The 11,469-nt window shown below is 40.3% G+C and overlaps 1 protein-coding gene across 6 annotated transcripts in view; it reads right to left on the bottom strand.

Moving 5' to 3' along the window:
• Nucleotides 1–11,469, bottom strand: part of LOC122094120 (transcriptional corepressor LEUNIG-like) — a 29,388-nt gene that overhangs the window by 1,706 nt on the left and 16,213 nt on the right. For all 6 annotated transcript variants that reach the window (XM_042664808.1, XM_042664804.1, XM_042664807.1 and 3 more), the window contains 3 exons: nucleotides 4,041–4,147; nucleotides 3,786–3,935; nucleotides 900–1,055 (listed from right to left, as the gene is read on the bottom strand). In XM_042664808.1, the coding sequence (XP_042520742.1) occupies nucleotides 900–1,055; nucleotides 3,786–3,935; nucleotides 4,041–4,147 (413 nt within the window). The remainder of the gene's footprint in view (nucleotides 1–899; nucleotides 1,056–3,785; nucleotides 3,936–4,040; nucleotides 4,148–11,469) is intronic.

Here is an 11,469-nt window from a genome sequence, read left to right as displayed (position 1 = left end):
TGGGTGTGGGGTTTAGGGGTGGAGAGAAATAAATGTGGATGAAACATCAGAGACAGGGTCATCGTCACCATTAGTAGAATTTTATGCTAACTAGATCCAATTTTTATGTTATGGAATTGATCAAAGGCTAAATAGAACGGTACAGTGCCCAGAAATTTCAACATGCTAGGTGTAACCTATTGATGAGATATGGTACCATTACTGACACCAGACACAAAATAGTAGTATAATTTTTCATCACAAACAATACTAGTTATTATTTTCTGAACTACTTTCAATTCTCCTATTTCTTCCATCTAGAAGAGTGCATATTTGGTATTCAAATTTTAAACACAAATTACGTAAATGCTTCATTCGTTGAGTTTGGCAAGATATAAGGAAAGCTTAACAAAGGTAAAAGAACATTGGTACCGGCATATTGGATGTATACACGTACCAATATCCATTTCTTTGATTTCAGCGAATGAAGCCATATGCACCTTTAAAATATCTACGTCAAATTCTGAGAATCTTAGATAAGAACTCAGAAGTAAATTTCCAGAAATGTAGGAAATCTTCAAACGGAACATAGCAAGTGCTAGCCCACCATCATTTGATTTTAGCCTTAGGTATAGATTCAACCAACCCACCCACGCTCAGGGCTGGGAAAGAAAGAAAACCTTATGCCAAATGAAACAGTTAACCAAAAATTATCTATTTTGTACAACATGGAATAGCAAGGTGACACTGGGAAATATATCAGCAACTTATTCATGTTCTCAAAGTGCTGAAGGGTCCTACACTGATGTAATGAATTTCTTGGCATTTCAAAATAAAGACAAAAGAAAACAAAATTTCAGGTGTTCCACACAAGAACCATTCTGATAATTAAGCAACAGATGTGAACTATTGAAGCTGACCTTGAATTTGCATGTGCATTCATGGCGATTCACATTCCAGAGCCAGATCTCATTGTTGCCATCACATGAGCAAAGAAGGTCCATTTTTTTAGGGTGGAAATCCAATGACATCACTTGTTCACTATGTCCAATAAGCTTGCATAATGAATGGCTGAGCTGAAGAATCATTCATAGAAAACACATCAACATATGACCTCAACAACATGAAAGTAAGCAGACGACAAGAAGAGACTAAAAGAAAGTAAAACACACATACAAACAGAAGCACATAGAAACATAGACAGACATCCAGAGGATGGAACCAAGAGCTTCCAAATTGTTTGATCGTTTCATCAGTTAAGAATATCTGTAAAAGTAGATCAAAACCTGATGCAAAGAAAAAAAAATTCTAACCAAACCCTGATGCATTTGCAGCTTTTTCTGGGAAAGTGGAACCAGGCATTCACAGTGGAGGCCAAGACCCTCATGAAGCATACAAGAAGATTCTCTCACCCACAGCCCCCAACAATGCATCTAGGGTTGTTCTCTCACCATCTTGAAAATACTGCCCACTCAGCAAGGCTCTCAGTCCCAAAAAGTTAAACCATCAAAATTGAGTTCTGGCATTCCCATTAAAATATGAGAACCAAAACAAGGAACAAGAAAAAGGTGATTGAGTTGTAGCATGTCACCTCCCAGTATTGTGTGATAGAATCTGTACAACCCCTAAAAAAGGAAGCACATGCTATGTGTGAAAGAAGCATATGGAGGCAAGTATTCACTTAAAATCATTGAAGAGATGCTTCATTGGAGCTGAAACAGATTTTTACAGCACGGCCGAGGGAACAGCTGAAGCCAAAGGCGGCGGCGGCAGCAGCGTGGATAGTACTTCAGTCAGCACCACTTGGGGTCTTTAGAACTAGATGAACTGATGGCTTTTCTGATCATGAAGGACTTCTCCATGCCCAGATGCTTTATCTTTCATCAGGAGGAGGGCTACGCATGCAGCTGGACAATGAAACAATATTTGGCTACTAACTGCCCATCCAACTTAGAAACGAAACACCTCCCAGGGTACTGTCTTTGACACTTGTAAATAAGCAAGTTTCAACTTTCCTGTGACTCATCTTCTTATACAAGGTGCTGCCATTGAGTGGAAACAGAAAATTCTAGACAACTATTTCGAGAAAGTACCATCATTCATTTTTGGCATGCATAGAAAATCAAACATGCATCTCGATGTAGGTGCAAAAGAGAAAATCTTCATAGGTCACTAACACTACAGATTTCTGTATAATCCTGAAATCAAGTGCTAATAGACAGTGGAATGTGATAAGATGACAAAGGATTAGACAGAGATGTCCTTTTTATTGAATACTAAGTGTAGATAAGGTAAATGAGGAATGGACCCATGACACAGAACAATCTTTCTAATATCCATCTTAACACCCCCCTCATCCTCCTGTGTCATTGTAAATAAGGTGAAGGGAAGGAAACAGAAAATAACCCCTCCCAAGGAAACTATAATGAACCCCATCTACTAAGTAGGAATGCATATCATTTGGTGAAACCCATATAGGACTTGGACATACCACATCAGAGGTAAGAGGATCCTCAGCTAATGCCTTTTTCCTGCTGATGAAATGAAATATATAGGGGTAGGCTATTAACACCAGTTGTCACGTATTTACACGCCTACCACTGTATATGCTTTTTCAGGACTTTTGAAGGCATAAGCAAAACATGGGTAGGAATCAAGGGTATAAAGATCAGATTCAGGTTTTGATCAGGTCAACTCAGCTGAGTATTGGTAGGGATCAGCCAAGTTTGGGCACCATAGGGGTTTCCCAGGCCTGTTACAACCACGTTCTGAAGGAGATTGCCAAGTTAACTTGGATCAAAACCATCCAATTAAATCCAGAGCCCTAAATCCATCGTAGAAATGGGCACGAGAAGAGGATCCTCTCCCACATCAGACCTCTTGGTCCAAGCTCAACTGAGAACATACACAACCATGAGGCAAGCAAGCCTTTAACCTCCCATACCAAGACCTCTATGGATCCGTCTCCTAATTCATCAGATAAGCCTTCTTGCTCTCCCCAGATCCCAGAAACGTCTTATTATAAGTTCACTTTCCAAAGGCACTGGACCATTATTTATAAACTAGAGTATAGATAAGAGAGTAAATTTGTATTACAATTACTTCATATAGCACATTGTTATCTTGAAATATAGAGGGAAAGTAATAAAAAAGATAAAGATAAAGGGAGATCCTTTCTTCCAATATTCTTATATCAGTATATTGTTTTACACCTTGTGCTTCATTATGATAGTCTAGTCATTGAATCTTGATGCTAGACAAGGACGGTCCCATGTAAGGTTTCCCCCCTTCCCCTCCTTATATTTCGGTACAACATCCCATCAAAGAAGTTTCATTCAGTTTCTTGTGGATGTTATTTATAACAGCAACTGTCAAGAAGCACAACACTGTAAAATGGCACTCAGAGGATTTAAGCATAAAAAACTACATGCATCTGCTGTATTACAGCTGAAATGATAGGCAGAAGAGTGCTTAATAGGAAAACATAAATAGGCACCTAACAAAATTTAAAATAATTATAAATTAATAATAGTAAAACATTCATGTAGTGTAAGCATCATTGGTCCAAAATCACAATTCATGCCATAAACCGAAAGAGATGTTAGAATGAAATAACAGCTTTAGAAGTTTTGGGCATAAATGACACAGGTCACTCTTGGTAGAAGATAATAAAATTTCACTAACAAAAAAGAGTTAGAACATCAGGAATGCAAGGAACAATTCAATGACCATTGCATTAAAAATGAAAAACTTATAAACCACATAGAAAATGCAACAATGTGAATGAGGGAAATGAAGATAATTACATCATTTGTATCCCAAATCTGTACAGTTCTATCATAAGACGACGTTGCCAAGATACTTGAACTTCGTCTAAATCGAACATCTGTAATCAGAAGGGAGTGGTCCTCGGAAGAACACTTGAAATCAACGGCATCTAAATTCCAAACTATCACCTGCCAATGGAATGAGCAGTCAGCCTATGCAAAAAATAAATCATTTGTGAAGTAAGTGAAGACTGAAGGCACCATAAAAAAGCAAAACTGGATGAGATAAACCACCTTCTTAGAATGCCCAGCACTAGCTACTAACTTCCCATCAGATGAGAAATGGCAACAGAGGACTTTGCTTTTAGAACTTAGGGTACAAACTTCTCCAAAAGAAAAGCCTGCAAGAAAATGAGAATTTTTTTTTCTCACAATTAAGAAAATTCCAACCAAAAACTATAAAAACAGTACTTAAATGAGGTTTTCTACAACCAGGATGAATGCTTTCTCTCTCCCACTCCCTCTTCCCCTTTCTTTCTATCTCTCTCTGTTTCATTCTAACCTAGCCCCCCCTACCATATAAATATTGCATCCTTCCCCAACAGTCAGTTATAAATTTACAATTTAGCATTTCCAGAACCTACAGATATATTAACAAGAACAAGTGTCTTAACACTTTTAGCTTATCTTTTTTTATACTTGGGAAGAGCTTACTTGAGTTGACTTCTTGATGGGACTGGTTTGGATAAGTTCTAGGCCCACCCAATCAACAAAATCCAAGCATTAAACAGCAGTGGCATATTTGTAAATAAACATAATATTAGAGGGGGCACTTAGGTATATGAACAAGGAAGGGATAAAGTAGGAATTAGAGATCAAAGGTTAAGCCGCAGTCTTGGCATTAATGTAAAATAAGGGTAGAAGTAGGGTTAGGAATAAGAGGGGGGGAATTTATGTAAATTACAATAAGATGGCCTTAGATAATACATGGGAGAGTTTGGCAACCTCTCGACCGAGAACCATCAGAAACCAATGCTGGTTTCGAATGAAAGAACTCACCCAAGAAAAATCCGATCAATGTGAGATTTCAGGGAAAACTTCCCACCTCAATCATCTCTTGAATGCAACCAAAGGCCACCCCAATCAGCAAGTAAAGAGAGATTTCGAAGCTTAAAATATGTAATGCGGTAAGTCATAGATCAGATTCAGTCTTCGATTGGGATCTCACAGCAGGGTTAGTTTCAGCAGGCTCTGGCTTTTAAGTTGTTTAGGTCCAAGATACTTGCACCATTATCCTAGAGAGACAGGAAGAGGGATGAAAGAGATCAAAGTAATATAGGAAACTGATGGTACTGCTAGAACAGGGGTACCATGTGGTGAAGTCCAGTAAATAAAAGGAAAAGAAAATATAAGTGAGAAGACAAAGTACAGAATAATCATAATCATAAGAATCAAAGAGAAAAATAAAAGGAAGGGGAAGGAAGACTGCAACTAATATGGGAAGAGATCGAGAAGAAGAAACCATGGCCAAACCAAGCTTCGACCCTCACAGTAAGCAGCAGCCAACTCTTCATTCAGGCACTAAGAATTCTGACTCAAATAGAAGCTCTCTATTTTAAAAGGTGGAGTTTGCGTTCTTCACATCCATATCATAGGACGAACGAATTCGTAGCCATTGGTGGTCGACTACTTCATCCCCGTCCAATCCGAAAGTGAATGTTTTTTGACTGGACCTGATTCAAAAGACAGAGGGGAATCAAAGAAGAAAGCAAATGCAAAAGCAAGTTACATCATATAGTAAGAGCGAACGAACTTGAGTTGATTAAAAAAATGATTCATGGCTCAAGTGGCGAAACCCTTCTTCGCCAAAACGGGGTTCCACACTCTCATCCCCAAAAAGGAAGGTCAGCTGAGGAGCATAGCAATTTCATTCCATTCTAATTCCATCGTTGGGTATGTAGTATGTATAAGGATTCTCAACACAAAACAGAAACTAGTTCCAACTAGCAAACTAAAACAAACCTAGTTTGCAACTAGCAAACTAAAACAAACTAGGAAACCAACAATTAAAAACTCAAAAGAAAATCTCCTACATAACTCTCTCAATGAAATGTTAAAAATTATATTATTAACCTCAAATGACTAAATAAGTCACTACCAGCCCTTATTAGACCAAAAACCCAGTCGGGCCAGTTCCGTTTGGGTTTGGGTTCCCAAAGTAGGTCATGCCGGCCCAACCAAGATAATATCGCTGCCTCATATCTCCCCCTCTAAAAAGAACTTGACTCTATCGAATTCACATGAGAACCAAGGATGTCATCTAACTCAATTCACTGGAGGAGAAATGAACAAGCTACCTTCTTAGAGCTTAATTTCGGTTCCTTGGCAGGAAGAATCTTTATTTCTTTGCCACTGTGCTTGAAAGAGTAGTATTCACATACCCACAATGTTGTACATTCTTATCGAATAGCCACGGTTACCCAAGAAGAATGTGACACACCTTCAGACGTAAGACATCACACTGCACCGTGTGGGTTCACAATGTGACACACCTTTAGACATAAGACATCACACTGCACCGTATTTGATGAACCCACCAATAAAGTAGGAGCAAACACCTATCAGTAATTTTAAGATTGGTGCTGTTATCCCGTGCAACTTTGTATAGATTGGGATTTCACTCCGTCTTCAACCCAAGCTTAGTGTCTTCAAAGATGACAATAGTGCAACTGCCACCATCAATCACCACGCTACATGGTTGATCGTTGCATTTCACTTGGATCTAGAAAATACTGCTATGGTGCAAATCTTCTTCCTCGGTAACCTCAAGTGGCCAAAAGTGAACAAAGAACATAGCAAGTGTGTTGTTCCCCATCACTATTATCACTAAGGCCTTCACCAGGCTCACGCTCTGCCTCTAAATAAACTATCTCGGGATATTGTTACTCTTCTAAAGCAAGAGACATGAAAGAATTCCTGTCAATATAGGCAACCACATGGTTGGGACACTAAGCAGAGACATGCACTTGAAGCACCAAATCACAACCTTTACCATCACAAAAGGTTTGTCAAAAACACAACCACTAAGGAGTAAGGGTGGTTAGGTCGTGATGATGCCATAGAGGAACCTCTATCTTGTGGTTTGATTAAAGACTTCTCTAGTGGAGGAGGCTTCTTGCTTGTACTATCACCTTTAGAGAAAATGGAGGAAGCTCCTCCGATTATAAGGCCTCCTCAGACTGTTCTCTACCTAATAGGCTACTTGCACAAAGTCCTCTATCGTAGGCAATAGAGTAGAAGCCAATGCAACACTAATCCGAGGGTACTAACCATGCCACCAAAACCTCATTGTCCCACTCAAAATCAGATCAAGTGACTAAATTAGTAAAATTTTGCCAAATATTCCTCAATGGTCATGTGTTCCTGCATCAACTGACCAAACAAGAGATGCATGTGTTGCCTATAGTCGGCAAGCAAAACTCGTGGGTTCATGGCATCTTGCATCTCAACCCAACTGTTTACCAAGCTATGCTTCAAGTCCGATGTCTTAATTCTATTGCTAGTACTTGATCCAACAGACTTGAGACTTACCCTTCATCATGTCTTCAACAAATAAAATATTTCTACTATGAATCCAATCCAAGTACTACTCCAGATTATTATCTACATAGAAATCGAGGACATCCAACTTGGCTCCTCTCCAAGCCCCATAAGGAGCATCATCAAAAGGTCGGCCAACCCCATAACGTGGAGGTGGTGGTACAACATGAACAGGCCCATTGGGATGGAATTGAATCTAAGCATGTAAGTAGAATGTTGCCACTTAAAAGCCTTCCTAGAAACACCTAAAATGGAGAAAATAGGCATTGCATCAACAATGTATGGAGGAATTGATCCATAAAATAGAATTTTCCAATATATAATGAGACTAATTAGACAAGAAAGGAAGTGGACCGTGCCAGTGGTTATGAGATCAAATCAATAAAAGATCCTCGGAAGAATTCTAAAGAATTAGGAACCATGAGCCAAGTATTAAGTTGCTGCAAAGAAATTTATTTACATCTGTTCAAGATGGCCCCAGCTTAACCTGAACCATCACGAGTCCACTGACCCCAACAACAACAACAACAACAACAACAACAATAATAATAATAATAATAATAATAATAAATAAAACCATCAAAGACACTGACAATTTCATTCCATTTTGGGCACCATCGGAGATCCATATACATCCACACTACAACTGCTTTAAACTATAAGATATGACACTAGAGAATTTCAATCCATTCACAATATGCAGCCATCAATGAAAAGAACCTGCAGCACCCAAGTCTGTCATTTTATTTTCAAATATTTAAATCTGTTTCACCATTGGTCCTGTTTTCAAATGTAGTATTTCATGTAACTACAAATTGAGTGTGTATTAGAATGTGCTCCAGGATGGCACAAATTCAACAGGGTTGAACATATTCTATTCCCTGCACTGATTAACCCACTAGCCATGATTTCTTACCAAATTCCAGATGATCGAGGCCTCAATCTGATATTCTGCTCTCCTTCATTATCAAAAAAATTGATTTTCTTGCAAATTGTTGTAGTCGAAGATATTCAATAAGACGTTTGATTCATTTTCTCAATAACAAAATTTTCCACCCAACTATTTCCTTCCTTGCCCATGGTGTGCTCCACGAAAACTTGGCTTGAAAACAAATTTATGATACCTCCTTTCAAAACCTAATGCTGCTGAATCCAATACAAGTACTACTCCAGATTATTATCTATGCATAAATCGAAGACATCCAACTTGGCTCCTCTTCCAGTCCTATAACGAGCATCAAAAGGTCGGCCAACCCCATAAGGCGGAGATAGTGGTACAACATGAAACAGGCCCATTGGGATGGAATTGAAAGAATCCATAGATTGAATGGGACTCTTTCCTTTATCTAAGATACCAATCGGTCATATAAGCTTGCAAGGATGCCATCATAGTCCAGAGGGAATTAAAAATTGTGTTAAGGGTATCAACATGGTCTATGAGTTTGGCAATATCGTACCTTGCTTCCTCCTTATAGGAGTCAAGCTGCTGGAGGACCTCACTATTGGGCAACAGGGTATGGAATTGGAATGAGTTCCAACTCTGATACTAACTGCTGGAATTGGGGGTTCAAAAACCTTGGTTCGGACCATTTAAGGGCCCACCATCAACAAAATCCAAGAATTAAGGGGAGTGGCAGATCTGTAAAATACCCTCCCTTAGGTATATGAATAAGGGAGGGATAAGGTAGGAATAAGGGATTAAAGGTTAAGGGTGGTCTTACCAGTTAATATAAATAAGAAAAGTAATAGGATTAGGAATACAAGGAAGGGTATTTATGTAAATTACAATAAGATGGCTTTAGATCAATTTTGGTCTTCAATTGGGATCTCACAGTTTCAGTAATTTCAAGGGAAATAAGGCTATGGGTTTTTTTGAGTTGTTTCGGTACAAGATAGAAGATGCTCACTCACATAGTCCTAGAAAGAAAGGAAGAGGGGTGAGAGAGGATCAAAGTCACCATAGGAAACTGTTGGTACACTTAGAACAAGGTACCATACGGTGAAGTCCAGCAAACAAGGGAAAAGAAAATACAAGTGAGAAGAAGATGAAGAACAGAATAATGATAAGAAGCAAAGAGAAAAATAAAAGAAAGGGGAAAGAAAGAGCGCACCTGAGATGGGGAAGAGATAAAGAAGAAGAAACCATAGTTAAACCATCCTTCAACCACCCATGGTAAACAGCAGCCAACTGCAAATCAATTTCCTCCCATTCTAATTCCACCATTGGGTGATAATGGTGAGTTAGTTATGACCTCTCCCTCTCCTCTCCCCTCCAAAGCTGGCCACCCCCTCTTCTTTGTCCCCCCCTCCATCCTAAATGGCTCAAAGGTGGGCCTCTGCCCCTCTGGTCTGCTTGAACCAGAAATCCTCAAATGGCAAAATTGCGTTATTGGTCACTTCCTAGGTGCTCGACCTCCCTTCCATGTTGTCAAGGCCTCCCTGTCCAAACAATGGAGGCTCCTGGGCACCTTATCCACCTTCCTCCTCCACAACAGGCTCTTCATCTTCAACTTCTCTGAAGAATCAGACAAACTCACTACTCTGGAAGGAGGCCCCTGACAAGTAGGATAGAAAAAACTCTTCTTACGACCCTGGGACCAGTACTCTTCCCTCTCCGAGATTGACCAAACCTCCATCCTTGAGTGGGTTGTTCTCCCCAACCTCCCCCTCCACTTTTGGTGCCCTAAGAGGCTGAGCATTGTTGGCCCAATCATCGGAAAGGCGCTATTCACTGACCAGCAAACCAAATTGATGGACAGGCTCGCCTTTGCTCGTATCTACATTGAAGTCACTACTTCTTCCATGATGGCGAAGGTTTCTCCTTCAATCAAAAAGTTGAATTTGAATGGCTGCCCCCACAATGTACAACCTGCAAGACTTTCGGTCATCATACGACAAATTGCATTCCAAAAAAATTCCATCTCCACTGACCCCCCTGGCTACCAGTACTGCCTCCGATAATGTCAAAGTCTCTATTGCAGCTACCGCCTTGGATGAAGCTAACCTAGTCTCTGTTCCCTAGGATTCTTGGGGCAGAAAGTAGTCCCAGCGGCAGGGTCGTCGGAATCGCAGTTGTATGGCAAACCCAAAACTTTCTAAAGATTCCTCTCATACTACCATGCCTGCTTCCATCGGTCCTCCAGACCATCAGGCTTTATCCAATGGTGACAACAGATTTTCGGTCTTTTTGGAACCATCAAACTTTGAAGACGAAGATGTCCCCCCTCGCCTCGATCAGTGCAATCTACTCCCGCTGCTTTTGTAGATGCTGCTGATCTAGATCACCTGCCCCTTCTCCGGATTTGCTCTTCAAAATTTCTAGATGGCTCTGGGCTATCCTTGGTTCATGCAATCGGCGTTTTGGACATAGTCAACACTTCTTCCCCCTTCTGACCTGCTCCCTCTTCCAGTGGGCCCAGCCTTCACTTTGAGAAGTCTCCACCCTTCTCCACGACACTCCCCTCCTGTCTTTTCTCACTCAAATCAGACCATCTCTAACACTCGCACCTCTCTTATACAGTCTAACCACCCTCTTAATCCTACCATCCCTAACCCAACCATTTTAAACCCTAACCTTGTTAACCCAACCATACTTGACCCGAGCTCCTCTAACTCGCTATCCTTCAGCCCGTCAGGCTCTACCCAGACCATACCTAACCCGACACTTTTTGGCATGACTATTCTTTCTTCCTCACCCGTCATCTCTGATCCCCCTCCTTGCTCTCCCTCCGGCCTCCTCCCCAATGTTGACCCTTCCTCGTCTATACACCTTGAGATGCCTCTCCCTTTGGCTATCCCTGCTCCCTTCATTCCCTCCACCACCATCCCTAGTTATCTACTTTCCTTTGTTCCCCGCTATGCGATGAAACCTTGGAAGGTTTAGTTAGAAGTTAGGATATTAGGGTTAGAGAGGAAGACGATGAAGAGAAGAGAGGTAGGGAGAAGGAGAGTCGTTGAGAGAAGAGGGAAATAGAAACGGGAGAAAAACGTTACTGAGTTCTCTTCTCACCTCACCTACTTTAGATTCAAATAATACTTTAGGAAATTACATATTCCTCCCTAAGGGAGGTGAAAGAGAAATTACATAAATTACATAAAATGACAACTTAACATAAGACAGTTC

The sequence above is a fragment of the Macadamia integrifolia genome, chromosome 11, assembly GCF_013358625.1.
Source record: "Macadamia integrifolia cultivar HAES 741 chromosome 11, SCU_Mint_v3, whole genome shotgun sequence".
NCBI lineage: Eukaryota > Viridiplantae > Streptophyta > Magnoliopsida > Proteales > Proteaceae > Macadamia > Macadamia integrifolia.
This window is presented reverse-complemented; position numbering and strand designations above follow the sequence as displayed.